This window comes from Triticum dicoccoides, chromosome 2B (assembly GCF_002162155.2).
Source record: "Triticum dicoccoides isolate Atlit2015 ecotype Zavitan chromosome 2B, WEW_v2.0, whole genome shotgun sequence".
NCBI classification, from domain to species: Eukaryota; Viridiplantae; Streptophyta; class Magnoliopsida; order Poales; family Poaceae; genus Triticum; species Triticum dicoccoides.
Window position 1 is genome coordinate 462,344,769 of NC_041383.1, and position 15,469 is coordinate 462,360,237.

A 15,469-nucleotide genomic window follows, 5' to 3' on the forward strand; every position below is an offset into this window, starting at 1 on the left:
CATGTTTACATCTTATTTGCTTAGAATGACGGTAGCATAAATAAGATGATCCCTCACTAAAATTTCAAGAAAGTGTTCCCCCTAACTGTGCACCATTGCGAAAGTTCATTGTTTCGAAGCACCACGTGATGATCGGGTGTGATAGATTCTAACATTCACATACAACGGGTGTAAGCCAGATTTACACATGCAAAACACTTAGCTTGACTTGACGAGCCTAGCATGTACAGACATGGCCTCGGAACACAAAAGACCGAAAGGTCGAACATGAGTCGTATAGTGGATACGATCAACATGAAGATGTTCATCGATGATGACTAGTCCGTCTCACGTGATGATCGGACACGGCCTAGTTGACTCGGATCATGTATCAGTTAGATGACTAGAGGGATCTCTATCTGAGTGGGAGTTCATTAAATAATTTGATTAGATGAACTTAATTATCATGAACATAGTCTAAAATATCTTTACAATATGTCTTGTAGATCAAATGGCCCACGCTAATGTTGCCATCAACTTCAATGCGTTCCTAGAGAAAACCAAGCTGAAAGACGATGGTAGCAACTATACGGGCTGGGTCCGGAACTTGAGGATCATCCTCATAGCTGCCAAGAAAGCATATGTCCTTGAAGCACCGCTAGGTGAAGCACCCATTTTCCCAGCAACTCAAGATGTTATGAAGCCTGGCAGTCGCGTAGTGATGATTACTCCCTAGTTCAGTGCGGCATGCTTTACAGCTTAGAACCGGGGCTCCAAAAGCGTTTTGAGCAGCACGGAGCATATGAGATGTTCCAAGAGCTGAAAATGGTTTTCCAAGCTCATGCCCAGGTCGAGATATGTGAAGTCTCCGACAAGTTCTACAGTTGTAAGATGGAGGAAAACAGTTCTGTCAGTGAGCACATATTCACCATGTCTGGGTTGCACAACCGTTTGTCTCAGCTGGGAGTTAATCTTCCAGATGACTCGATCATTGACAGGATCGCTCCCACCTAGCTACAAGAGCTTTGTGATGAACTACAATATGCAAGGGATGGAGAAGTCCATTCTGAGTTATATTCAATGCTGAAATCAGCGGAGGTGGAAATAAAAAAGGAGCATCAAGTGTTGATGGTGAATAAGACCACTAGTTTCAAGAAAGGCAAGGGTAAAAAGAACTTCAAGAAGGACGGCAAGGGATTTGCCGCGCCCGGTAAATCAGTTTCCAGAAAGAATCCAAACAATGGACCTAAGCCCGAGACTCAGTGCTTTTATTGTAAGGGAAATGGTCACTGGAAGCGGAACTGCCCCAAGTACTTAGCGGATAAGAAGGCCGGCAACACCAAAGGTATATGTGATATACATGTTATTGATGTGTACCTTACTAGTACTCGTAGTAGCTCCTGGGTATTTGATACCGGTGCGGTTGCTCATATTTGTAACTCAAAACAGGAGCTGCGGAATAGGCGGAGACTGGCGAAGGACGAGGTGACGATGCGCGTCAGGAATGGTTCCAAGGTCGATGTGATCGCCGTCGGCATGCTACCTTTACATTTACCTACGGGATTAGTTTTAAACCTCAATAATTGTTATTTAGTGCCAGCTTTGAGCATGAACATTGTATTTGGATCTCAATTAATGCGAGATGGCTACTCATTTAAATCCGAGAATAATGGTTCTTCTATTTATATGAGAGATATGTTTTATGGTCATGCCCTGTTGGTCAATGGTTTATTCTTATTGAATCTCGAACATGATATTACACATATTCATAGTGTGAATACCAAAATATGTAAGGTTAATAATGATAGTCCCACATACTTGTGGCACTGCCACCTTGGTCACATTGGTGTCAAATGCATGAAGGAATTCCATGCAGATGGACTTCTGGAGTCTCTTGATTATGAATCATTTGACACGTGCGAACCATGCCTCATGGGCAAGATGACCAAGACTCCGTTCTCCGGAACAATGGAGTGAGCAACCAACTTGTTGGAAATAATACATGCTGATGTGTGCGGTCCAATGAGCGTTGAGGCTCGCGGTGGCTATTGTTATGTTCTCACCCTCACTAATGACTTAAGTAGATATGGGTATGTCTACTTAATGAAATACAAGTGTGAGACCTTTGAAAAGTTCAAGGAATTTCAGAGTGAGGTAGAGAATCAACGTGACAGGAAAATAAAGTTCTTACGATCAGATCATGGAGGAGAATATTTGAATCACGAATTTGATACGCACTTAAGGAAATGTGGAATTGTTTCACAACTCGCGCCGCCTGGAACACCTCAGCGTAATGGTGTGTCCGAACATCGTAATCGCACTCTATTGGATATGGTGCGACCTATGATGTCTCTTACCGATTTACCGCTATCATTTTGGGGTTATGCTTTAGAGACAGCCACATTCACTTTAAATAGAGCACCGTCTAAATCCATTGAAACGACACCGTATGAATTATGATTTGGGAAGAAACCAAAGCTGTCGTTTCTAAAAGTTTGGGGATGCAATGCTTATGTCAAGAAACTTCGACCTGAAAAGCTCAAACCCAAGTCAGAAAAATGCGTCTTCATAGGATACCCTAAGGAAACCATTGGGTATACCTTCTACCTCAGATCCGAAGGCAAGATCTTTGTTGCCAAGAACGGATCCTTTCTAGAGAAAGAGTTTCTCTCGAAAGAAGTAAGTGGGAGGAAAGTAGAACTTGATGAAGTACTGCCTCTTGAACCGGAAAGTAGCGCAGCTCAGGAAGATGTTTCTATGGTGCCTGCACCGACTAGAGAGGAAGTTAATGATGATGATCAAGGAACTTCAGATCAAGTTGCTACTGAACTTCGTAGGTCCACAAGGGCACGTTCTGCACCAGGGTGGTATGATAACCCTGTCCTGGAAATCATGTTGTTAGACAACGGTGAACCTTCGAACTATGAAGAAGCGATGGTGGGCCCGGATTCCAACAAATGGCTTGAAGCCATGAAATCCGAGATAGGATCCATGAATGAAAACAAAGTATGGACTTTGACAGACTTGCCCGATGATCGGCAATCCATAGAAAATAAGTGGATCTTTAAGAAGAAGACTGACACGGATGGTAATGTGACCGTCTATAAGGCTCGGCTTGTCGCTAAGGGTTATCAACAAGTTCAAGGGGTTGACTACGATGAGAACTTATCACCCGTAGCAAAGCTGAAGTCCGTCTGAATCATGTTAGCAGTTGCCGCATTCTATGATTATGAGATATGGCAAATGGACGTCAAAACTGCATTCCTTAACGGTTTCCTTAAGGAAGAATTGGATATGATGCAACCGGAAGGTTTTGTCGATCCTAACAATGCTAACAAGGTGTGCAAGCTCCAGCGCTCCATCTATGGGCTGGTGCAAGCATCTCGGAGTTGGAACATTCGCTTTAATGAAATGATCAAAGCGTTTGGGTTTATGCAGACTTATGGAGAAGCCTGTGTTACAAGAAAGTGAGTGGGAGCTCTGTAGCATTTCTCATATTATATGTGGATGACATACTATTGATGGGAAATGATATAGAACTTTTGGAAAGCATAAAGGCCTACTTGAATAAGTGTTTTTCAATGAAGGACCTTGGAGAAGCTGCTTACATATTAGGCATCAAGATCTATAGAGATAGATCGAGACGCCTCATCGGTCTTTCACAAAGCACATACCTTGATAAGATATTGAAGAAGTTCAATATGGATCAGTCCAAGAAGGGATTCTTGCCTGTATTGCGAGGTGTGAAATTGAGCACGGCTCAATGCCCGACCTCGGCAGAAGATAGAAAAAAGATGAGTGCCATCCCCTATGCCTCAGCCATAGGGTCTATTATGTATGCCATGCTATGTACCAGACCTGATGTGAACATTGCCGTAAGTTTGGTAGGGAGGTACCAAAGTAATCCCGGCATGGAACACTGGACAGCGGTAAAGAATGTCCTTAAGTACCTGAAAAGGACTAAGGATATGTTTCTCGTTTATGAAGGTGACAAAGAGCTCGTCGTAAAGGGTTACGTTGATGCTAGCTTCGACACAGATCTGGATGACTCCAAGTCACAAACCAGATATGTGTATATTTAGAATGATGGGACAGTCAGCTGGTGCAGTTGCAAGCAAAGCATCGTGGCGGGATCTACATGTGAAGCAGAGTACATGGCAGCCTCAGAGGCAGCACATGAAGCAATCTGGATGAAGGATTTCATTACCGACCTAGGAGTTATTCCCAATGCGTCGGGCCTGATGACTCTCTTTTGTGACAACAATGGAGCTTTTGCCTTGCCAAGGAGCCAGGTTTCACAAGAAGACCAGGCATATCAAGCGTCGCTTCAACTCCATTCGTGTAAATGTTCAAGATGGAGACATAGATATTTGTAAAGTGCATACAGATCTGAATGTCACAGATCCGTTGACTAAACCTCTTTCACGAGCAAAACATGATCAACACCAGAACTCTATGGGTGTTCGATTCATCACAATGTAACTAGATTATTGACTCTAATGCAAGTGGGAGACTGTTGGAAATATGCTCTAGAGGCAATAATAAAATGGTTATTATTATATTTCCTTGTTCATGATAATTGTCTATGGTTCATGCTACAATTGTATTAACCGGAAACCGTAATACATGTGTGAATACATAGACCACAACATGTTCCTAGTGAGCCTCTAGTTGACTAGCTTGTTAATCAATAGATGGTTATGGTTTCCTGACCATGGACATTGGATGTCATTGATAACGGGATCACACCATTAGGAGAATGATGTGATGGACAAGACCCAATCCTAAGCATAGCACAAGATCGTGTAGTTCGTTTCCTAAGAGCTTTTCTAATGTCAAGTATCATTTCCTTAGACCATGAGATTGTGCAACTCCCGGATACCATAGGAATGCTTTGGGTGTACCAAACGTCACAACGTAACTGGGTGGCTATAAAGGTGCACTACAGGTATCTCCGAAAGTGTCTGTTGAGTTGGCATGAATCAAGACTGGGATTTGTCACTCAGTATGACAGAGAGGTATCTCTGGGCCCACTCGGTAATGCATCATCATAATGAGCTCAGTGTGACTAAGGAGTTAGTCACGGGATCATGCATTACGGAACGAGTAAAGAGACTTGTCGGTAACGAGATTGAACGAGGTATTGGGATTCCGACGGTCGAATCTCGGGCAAGTAACATACGGATGGACAAAGGGAATTGTATACGGGATTGATTGAATCCTCAACATCGTGGTTCATCCGATGAGATCATCATGAAACATGTGGGAGCCAACAGGGGTGTCCAAATCCCGCTGTTGGTTATTGGCCGAAGAGCTGTCTCGGTCATGTCTGCATGATTCCCGAACCCGTAGGGTCTACACACTTAAGGTTCGGTGACGCTAGAGTTGTTATGGAAAATAGTATGAGGTTACCGAATGTTGTTCGGAGTCTCGGATGAGATCCCAGACGTCACGAGGAGTTCCGAAATGGTCCAGAGATGAAAATTTATATATGGGAAGTCCTTATTCGGTCACCGGAAGTGTTCGGGGGTTTATCGGTATTGTACCGGGACCACCGGGAGGGTCCACCTGCCCCGGAGGGCCCTATGGGCTGAATATGGAGGGGAACCAGCCCCTAGGTGGGCTGGGCGCCAACTCCCCCCTAGGGCCCATGCGCCTAGGGTTGGGGGAAACCCTAAAGGGGGCGCCCCCTGGCTTTGGGGGCAAGCCTCCCCTTGTCCCCCCCCCCTCTAGATGCATCTGGAGGGGGGCGGCCCCCTCTCCCTTGCCCCTATAAATAGTGGGGGTGGGAGGCTGCCACCCCTTCCTCTGGCGCAGCCCCTCCCTCCCAACACCTCCTCCTCCTCCTCCGTAGAACTTGGCGAAGCCCTGCAGAAATACCACAAGCTCCACCACCACGCCGTCATGTTGCCGGAGCTCTCCCTCAACTTCTCCTCTCCCCTTGCTGGATCAAGGAGGAGACGTCCCTGGGTTGTACGTGTGTTGAACGCGGAGGCGTCGTCCGATCAGCGCTAGATCGGATCTTCCGCGATTTGAATCGCCGCGAGTACGATTCCATCATCCGCGTTCTAGTAACGCTTCCGCTTAGCGATCTTGAAAGGTATGAAGATGCACTTCCTCTTTCTCTTGTTGCTAGAATCTCCTAGATGGATCTTGGTGATACGTATAAATTTTTTGAATTATTGTTACGTTCCCCAACATAAGGTTCTACTGCCGCCATCCGGCTTAAATAGCTGGCTTCCTCCCTCGGCATGCCAGAGCGGCGCCACGCGGCGCGGAGAGGAGGCGCCCGTCCGACCATCAGTTTTTCTGCATCATCGCATGGGCCCTATCCATCACTCATGTGTGGTGGGCGGGCCCGGACAAGTCCAGGCCTCTCTAGTTGGGTGGCTATGGGGAGCCCACTTGCCGGCTATGGTGAGTGTCGGTCAGTCTGGGTATTTGGTCCGAATATGGGAAGCCCAGTTGGGTGGCCAAAACTCGTCCGGACACTAATTGGACGTTTAGAGCAAGCATGAGGGATTCCGTTGTAGATGATGTTAGTGCGTCAAACTAAACTATTTAATCTAATGTTTCAATTACTTCCAAATTAGGAGTAAATACTAGGAAGCTCTCTTGGCTTCACTCTACATAAAAGTCAGCAATCTGTCAAAGGCCACATGGAAATCTTACAAAATCTTCACCAGCGTGTGAAAAGGCCGAGGCCTTAGTCGGTTTGGAAGATTTTTATAAGAAAAACATAAGAACAGGATTTCCCAGAATTTTTTTCGACAGATGCATTCGGTTTATAGGAAACGCGTATAGGAATTTTATAAAAATATTATTCATTTCCTATGTTTTACGAGGAATCAATACATCCACTCAAAGCTTATTTTGTGCGTAGGAATGAAGGAAGACAATTCTTTAGGATGACAAGTGCCATCCTGTCAAATTCATATACTACTCATAATTCTTATGTTTTAGTTTCCTCCAAACCGAATGAGCCCCAAACCTATGGTCAATTCCAAAACATCGCCAAGACCACCACACGGTGTTAAGCTTTGCAAGAAGTACTTAAAATATGTGCTAGAAGAACCTAACGTGGCATCCACGTTTCCCATACTATTACAAAACGCAGCATATGCGTATCGTCGTATGCTTGTGTAGCACAAAAGACCAGTATGACTTGCTGCTGATAAACTTAACACAGTCACACAACCCAATGTATGATGTCACCTCGTTCCAAGGACAAAGATTTTTAACTTCCGTTCGCACTTCTATCGGCTTCTTTACAGCATAACACTAGGTACAATAATGCATGAATATGCCAAGAATAAACACTGCTGTCTATGTGTGATTGCTCAAAACTTTACACAGTATGTTCCCAAAAATATAGCCATCTTTTGAAAAGAAGCGATGTCGTCTTGCAACGGTCATATGGCAAAAAAAATCCTCATGCAGATGCAACTAAGATAACTGAAATGCAGGCTCTGAATTGTCTGGGCTTGGAACGTAACTGAGCAAAAATGGCACTCTTTTTCTCTGCTTCGACCGCTATTAACCCACTGTCCATCCACGTTGTGCAAGCACTTCACGAACCCGTGCAGCCACATCAATGGCATCGTTCAGAGGAGGGTAGCTCCAGCTGTCTGACATCTACAATGGACGAAAGGGTCATGTAGACATGCCATGAATTTGCTCTTGAGAAATGTGTGGCCAGAAAGGGGAAAAGGAACACTCTCATTCCTCACAATATGGTAAAATTGTAACAGAAGTACGCGATTTGGTCTTGATAAGGAGTAACTAGAGAGATGTGAACTGAGGAGGGATAGCAAACTTACATCTTCTGATCCAGTGAAAGGACGAACAGCCCCTCGTTTCTGCAGAGTGTTGTGAAAATCTGAGAATTTCCACCTGCAATGCTCAGTTCCAACGACATAGACCGGCTTCCTGAAAGAGAGGTAGTAGGAAGCTTAGCTACTTACTTGTTCTAAACAGGAACGAGTATAAGTATACAGCACTAACTCACCCAGTGCTGCACGCCTCACTTAGCATACTTATCGAGTCTGCTGTTATGATGAAAGCATCGGCCCATGCAAGATGCCCTAGGTGTGGGTTAGGTTCTGCAGCATATGAAAATTCGGATCAGCATAAATTCTGCATTGCTAGAAAAATCAAAACATCTGACAAATGCCTTTTTTTTATCTAGTATTATCTACCTTCACCACCCCAAATGTAGAACTTTGGATGTGTGCTGAACTCTCTCAATATAAGATCGGACACCTGCCAAAAAAAATGTTCCAAAAAATTAACTGTGCACAACTCATACAACAAGATATGAGCAACCAATGGTCCTACGTTTTGTGGCGTTCTCCTGGAAAATGAAATTCTGACACTTCCACAGGTCTCTGAAACATTGTGCAGTGAGCTTACCAACTGCTTGGCAAGGTCTACACCATAATTACAGTTTCCTGAGAATTGAAATGACATGCATTAGATCTATATATATCAGTGTGTAAGCAGAAACTGCTCAAACTGTGGTCTCAAAATTCTAAAAGTACGAAGCAAGTGAATGCATAAAAATGCTTGTATTTTGTTAGCAACAGCAACTTGGCAAATTTGAACAAGATAAATAGAGTAGCAATAATACCCCCGCCCCAACTCACACACCCAGGTCTCCAAAACATTTTTCAATAAAATTTCTGAAGTATCTTTTATCATTTTAATGTGGTCAACTCCAATCTAAATAATCATACAGATATCGTTGGCCAGATATTTAAAAGTTTCACTGCACACATCCCAAGACGCCACTCCTGTGTATGGAGGGAGTAAGATGAAGAGAAAACATGTGGAATGCAAGAGTTTACACGAATGAGAAAATGGAAGGTGTGGCTTTGAAACTTATTTACCATGTCCTGTTTATATGAGCATATAGTCTAACTTAAATTCCACAATTAAATTATGCGATACATGATCAGATGCAAATAAAAATAACTTGTCCTGCTTGGTTTCATGATTTTGTAAGAAGAAAAACGCAGTATAACAATGGAATTCCTGATAAAATGTAAATTTGGGATTAAGGCATTCGGAAAATGAACGTACTCCATCTAAGTTCGGAAGGTTTATCTTCATGATACAAAACACTTTATTTAAGTTCGGAAGGTTTATCAGTAACAAAACCTTATTTAAGTTTGCAACCCTGTCTACTGAAGTAACCCAACAAGGCAACAACCCCATCTTTTAAGATGTAAAATGTACTCCCTCCGTCCCATAATGTAGGACGTTTTTTGACACTACACTAATGTCAAAAAACATCCTACATTATGGGACAGAGGGAGTATAATATTTATACCTATTATTGTATTAAAGCATACTACAGCGAAAGACATCAAATTTATTCAACTGGCATATTCTAACACAAATGTTGTTCTAATCCAGAGTGCATGAAATATCGGCTACTGAATAACATGAGATTGTTCTTACTCGATAGCATGCGTACCAAACCCAAACAAAAAGGGAAGGGCAGGATAATCAGTAGGTCAAGATATAAATCGTTTCTCTTGCCACAGTCAAATAAGTCATTTGTTTTGTAGTTATGTGTAGTGTGTCACGGATGGTGGGGCAGCCAACCATCAATGAGCTACTCCAACTGGCGTGCAGAAATGATGGGGGGTTACATAGCCATTGCTACTAGGGTGAGATAGGGGGCATGGGCATGAGGCCCCAGCCTTCAACAGAAAATCCAGCACATGAGCTTCACATTCGTGTACTGCACTAAATGATATGGAGGACATCGATTTGGCAACGCAGTGGCTTGTACAATGGCGTGTCGTGAAACAGGGATACGACAGATTTTCTCTAAAATGTAGGCAGGAAGGGAAGGAGGAGTTTACTTGTTGGTTCTCCAATATTTACTACTACCAATGGCTTTGGCAAGGGAGCAAGTTCATCATGCCAGTTTGTAGCAGCAATGCGTAGTGCAGCAGAATCTGCTTGGTGAAGTGCTCCAGACGTCAGGACCTAGCTTTCCAACGTTCAAAGTTTAGAACTAGAACAGCTGGATGAAAACATATGAAGATTTGCAAGGAAAAAAAAAGCAGCATACCACATTAGGACCGGGTGGTTCTCGTGGAGTAATCCATCTCCGGAAAAGCCACGGTACTTCTTGTTGTCCCTTTGCAGTTAAAGCGTAGTAATCATGGCGAGGAGTCACCACCAAATCAAACCTATCAAGGCGATACCTGGGGTGTTGTATCTGACATAGAAAATACAGTATAATTAAACTCAGCTCAAATTTGTGGCAAGCAGCACGCACAATGGTTCATATCCCTAGCTGAGTAACAACTGAAAAATTATCGAACAAGCCACTGATATTGGTTTCAGTATCCTACCTGAATGACAAAGACATTATCTGGAGCTAAACACCTTACAGAGCTTGCATATGGTATGGTATCACGGCCACAAGCAACAACTATCGCCAGGCCTTCCCTGAAAGCGAATCAAACTTTGAGGAAATAGATCAGAAAAACTATATGCCAGGAACGTTTGAATACTTATGGCGCAAACGTACAAAAGAATGTTTAGGCTAGCCTACATTTTTCATATGAAACTGACCAATCAGAAGTATGTTTTAATAGGTTGCCTATTTCAAATTCATGAAAGAACAAATTCTCTTACAAATGTTCTTCCTGGAAGTATGGTATAAGTATTCAAGGATATGACATGTTTGACATAGTGGTATTGTCATGATAGTGATACTGATATGACATATTCTTAGAGGTTCCATCGCCAAGAAGAGAAATGAAAACGAATTATATGATTCTACTGTATCTTCCTAATATACCAACACAAGCTGCCATAAGCAGTCAGTGTGGTGACTATAACTTATAATCAACTCATAAAGTTGTTAGACCAGGTAATAAAGTAATCAACGAACATGCTGTGGGGAAAAATCATCATTGGAAGAACTAAGCATTTGCTTGGGAGTGAAAGGATGAGTATTGAGATTTACTGATTCATGCATTGTGACAAGCAGACAAGGGATTGGAGTAAAATATTCAGAAGTGGCATAGTACCATGATTAATATATAACAATGCAGTAGTGCACAAACAGCAAAACAACAATATAAGAAATGTGAACCTTACTTCTCGAAGGTATCACGGACCATTGTCACTATCCTTTTGGAATCTGCTTCCAGTACAGAAGACAATCCAAGAGATTGAACATTACTGACAGGATAAGGTGCCGACAGTTTTCCTTGAAACAGTGTTGTGAATGTCGTGTTAGACAGTATATGTCTGAGTACTTGGTCCACCATTTTATGCAAGGAGATAGGGAGAAAGTGCAGCCACTTGTTGATTCCTCCGGTTGGCCTGATAATACGCTGCATGACCAAACATATTTTAACAAAGAAGTTAATAATGAGAGTACTCAAGATCCATAAGAACGGCAAAAAAAAACATACTGAAGAGGTCAGTGACATAGTTATATAATTGGACCTAAGAAAAATATCGACAAAGATAAAGATAGCGAATATCAATAAGAATTTGCATTATATTAAGTTCCGATTTATGTTGTTAACCGAACTAATACACATGCATATGAGTAACTGCAGACTAGACAGAAATGACAAGCATTATATTAACTTTTCACTGGCATGGTTTTCTTATTTATGTTGTTAACTGAGCCCATGCAGGGCTATAAGTAACAGCAACCCAGAAAGAAATGACAATCTATTAGAGTATTTGAAGGTAGAGCCATTCCCAGATTCCAATCAGTACGTCACAACCCAAAATTCAATCCATGGACACCACATGACAAAGAGAGCACTAAGGCACTACATGCTGCTGAATCACCATGAATGCACAGAGCAAAGGCCAGGCCAAGAATTAACCGGTACCAAATCCAAAAATCGCCATCTAAAAATTAAGTGGATGAGACGTTTCAGAATTAACTTGACAGTTGACAATAATGTTTACACCCCTAATTTGCAGCAACAGACTACAACACTGGCATGGTAAAAGTTTTAAAAGAAGAGGCTGTGGTAACAATTAACCAAACCCTCTAAAAGCTAGAAGCAATCCTCTTACACTACCTACTGAGGTCAAGGCTATGTTATGCTTAAACCATGATTACACCTCCAAAACCAAGCCTTGAACATGCTGCTCTTACTCTCTAGCAGCTTGCATTTAGGAATGATGACTAGTCGCCATATAAGAACAACTCTAGCAGAGTCGCCATATCGGCTTGATCCTTAACCGCCTGTTTGGCGATTTTGACCGGAAAGTCTGCTCTAGCAGAGTCGTCATCCTGCCCTGGATTGCCATAATTTATGGAGGCCGCTCCAAATCAAACCCCCGAGCCTCCATATTTGGAGGCTGTGGAGCGTTGCTTTGCAGCGTGCTCCATCACTAACCGCCCGCACGGGAGGAAAGTTTTACCTCTCCTCATCCTCCCGTGCGGCCCATCTTCCTTCCATGCCAATGGCGCAGACAGCAGAAGCTCATCTCAGCGGGAAACGGGCCAAGTAATGGCGGACGCCACATGCCCAACTGCCCGTGCAATTTGCCGCCATGTTTTCCCGCTGCCTGGTCCTATAAAAAGGCCGTCACCACCCCGTGTTGGCCCAGAGCTCCACTTCCTCTTCGTCTCCACTTTCACCATGCCGCTTCCCCTTCAGCTGGACTGGGTTCCGCTCTTGGAGGAGGAGGAACGGATACTCGACGAGGAAGTGGAGGAAGAGGCCGCCGAAATCAATGAGGAGGAGATGGACCGCCGCGACGCGTTGGAGGCTGTGCAGGAGGGATCTCGCCACAACAAAATCTTCGAGGAGACCGTCGTCAGGCAGGCGTTGGCGGCGGGGAGGGACCACGCTGTCTAGCTCGAGTACGAGAAGGCATGGGCGGATTTCGTGGTGGAGAGGAAGCATGACAGATGGCGCAAACTCAACACAGAGACGGTCAGATTCGGACGAATCACGCCATATTGGGCCTTGCCCCCGCTTATAAAGCCATCCCCGACCTCGACGGCCGCACGGGACAGGAATGGGATGAAGACGAGGTCGCCCAATTCCGCCGCTCCGGCATGAAACGCGTCGGACTGTCACACCACCATGGCTAGACTCGCCACATATGCATGTGCCCCCGTGCATGGCATTTACCATCGACATGGGCCTCAAAAATCAAGCTATAGTCACTAAATATATGTAAAAGAGACAAATTTTGAACACATGATATAAAAATGTCATTAATCGACTTTTCTCCCCCCATGTAACAACTTTGTAACGCAACGTTTAGTCAAGTGTTCAATCCCTCAAATTGAGTGTATGAGTATTGAGGTGATGCAATAAAAAAAGAAAATAATATGGAGGCAGCAATATGGCGCATTTGAGTTTGCGCGTCGCCTCGCAGCCTCCATAATGTTATGGGGCGTGCTCCATACATGTTTTGGAGGCTGCCAATATGGTGACTCTGCTAGAGTTGCTCTAACATAGTAGTATCTAACAACAGCAATGTCAAGGTAGTATAATGTTACAGCAAAAATATAAGATGATCAAATCAACCTCTTATCAAAGCTGAGTGCAAAAGAAGAGCTAACAAAACGCCACATCATCTGAAATGCTTTGTGGCGTCTGATAAGCATCCAAGAAGCCAAATACATATTTAGAGCCTCTTCTAGAGAATTCACCTTTAGGGAATACCTGAATAGGCTCAACCGGATAATTCTAGTATCCACTACTTTTGATCCTCTTCTAGAGAATTCACTTCTAGAAAATACCTGAATAGGCTCCTGGTACATGTACTTCAAACAAAACATAATTCCAGTAACTAAATTATACACATCTGGCTAATCTTCTCCATTGCAAGTAAATTGGTTGCAAGCAACGGGCTTTATTCTAGTAAAATTTACTAAGTAAATAATTAAATCGCAATACGCGATGCCACGCTAAGCTGATGACATGATTAACAAGGGCACTAACAACGATCCTGTCACACAGTCATAGCAGGACGAGAGGAAACGAGAGGGGCGGCGCTCTGCTTACGTAGAGCGTGAGGCGGTCGGCCAGGCCGAGGGCGCGGACGAGGCCGAGGCACTGGTTCTCGGCGCCGGCGCAGCCGTTCCCGATGACAACTGCGCGGCGCACCGCGGCCACGCCACCCGCGAAGATCTCCGGCGCCCGATCCACCTCGCCCGGCGGCTCCGGCAGCAACAGCGGCCGAATCGACATGGCTAGCTCGCAGGCTGTGAAATCGGAGCGGGAGGAGCTGGGCGTGGGGGCCTGTGGGCTGTGGCTTGGGAAGCAGGACGCCAAGGGATCAGTGAGGGGCGACTCCAAGGGCGATGCGATTTGGTGCGAGCCAGTCTTGCGGGAGAAGTTTGGTTTTTCGTCCCTTTTTGCGTCTGCCGATAGACGGGGGTGGAAAGGAAGGAGGCGACGAACATAATTACATGTAAGTACTTTTTTTTTTGACAAACAATACTTTTTTAGCCTGACAAGTGTCACACGTGTGACATGAAGCAACGCAATTTCACCCTGACGTTTTTTATGGCAAGTTTTTGTTTTAGGGTAATTTTAGTTGTGAAGTATGACAACTTTTTGTTTGGATGATAAGTTTCAGTTTTTGTTCAGATGCTAATTTTAGTTGTAAAAAATGTTAGGATGGTGTTATTTTGTGCCACACGTGTGATACTTTGAATTATTTATTCGTCTGTGAGAACAAACGTATCAGATGCAATAAACAAGGGAAAACGATATTTCTAATCTGGCTAATTTCCACGCTTAATAAACCTCCTCTGGCACGGGACACGTGTCCGGCCCCACGCTACACTCCCTTTCCTTATCTCTCACGAATCCTCTCGTCCTCACTTTCGTCTTCCTCCGTTTTAATTCCCTCTGCTCTTTCTTTCTCTCCACCGCCCCTCCATTTTTCACCTCTCCGACGCGTGCAGGGCTCACGCGTCACTGATAACCCACAAGTATAGGGGATTAATTATAGCCTCTTTCGATAAGTAAGAGTGTCGAACCCAATGAGGAGCTAAAGGTAGAACAAATATTCCCTCAAGTTCTATCGACCATCGATACAACTCTACGCACGCTTAACGTTCGTTTTACCTAGAACAAGTATGGAACTAAAAGTACTTTGTAGGTGTTGTTGGATAGGTTTGCAAGAACATAAAAAGCACGTGAATAAAAAGTAGGGGCTGTTTAGATAAAGAACCAATAAAGTAAATATAGCGAGTGTGGAAAAGTGGTGGTAGGAGTTGTGAAATTGTCCCTAAGCAATCGACTACTTTACTAGACCGATAGCAAGTTTTATGTGGGGAAGGCATAAGCTAACATACTTTCTCTTCTTGGATCATATGCACTTATGATTGGAACTCTAGCAAGCATCCGCAACTACTAAAGATCATTAAGGTAAAACCCAACCATAGCATTAAAGCATCAAGTCCCCTTTATCCCATACGCCACAACCCCCTTATTTGGGTTTATCCTTCTGTCACTCAAGCAAC

General features: G+C 43.9%; 1 protein-coding gene across 1 annotated transcript; it reads right to left on the minus strand.

Annotated features, from left to right (window-relative positions):
* Window positions 1-7,012: 7,012 nt before the first annotated feature.
* On the minus strand, window positions 7,013-14,372 carry LOC119364223 (mitochondrial fission protein ELM1-like). Its single transcript, XM_037629654.1, has 10 exons — window positions 14,001-14,372; window positions 11,104-11,342; window positions 10,350-10,446; window positions 10,064-10,213; window positions 9,852-9,978; window positions 8,317-8,429; window positions 8,178-8,241; window positions 7,988-8,081; window positions 7,800-7,908; window positions 7,013-7,614 (listed from the first exon to the last, which is right to left on the minus strand). Exons 1-10 carry the CDS (start codon window positions 14,184-14,186, stop codon window positions 7,516-7,518), a joined length of 1,278 nt encoding a protein of 425 aa, XP_037485551.1. The 5' UTR covers window positions 14,187-14,372; the 3' UTR covers window positions 7,013-7,515.
* Between the last annotated feature and the right edge of the window lie 1,097 nt (window positions 14,373-15,469).

What these genes read in the sequence shown, in the direction of transcription:
- LOC119364223 (XM_037629654.1), bottom strand. Translation starts at nt 14,186, where the DNA reads ATGTCGATTCGGCCGCTGTTGCTGCCGGAGCCGCCGGGCGAGGTGGAT. An exon ending in ATAATGTCTTTGTCATTCAG is followed by an intron (nt 10,214 to 10,349) that starts GTAGGATACTGA and finishes TTTCTATGTCAG; the next exon opens with ATACAACACCCCAGGTATCG. An exon ending in CCAGGAGAACGCCACAAAAC is followed by an intron (nt 8,242 to 8,316) that starts GTAGGACCATTG and finishes TTTTTTTGGCAG; the next exon opens with GTGTCCGATCTTATATTGAG.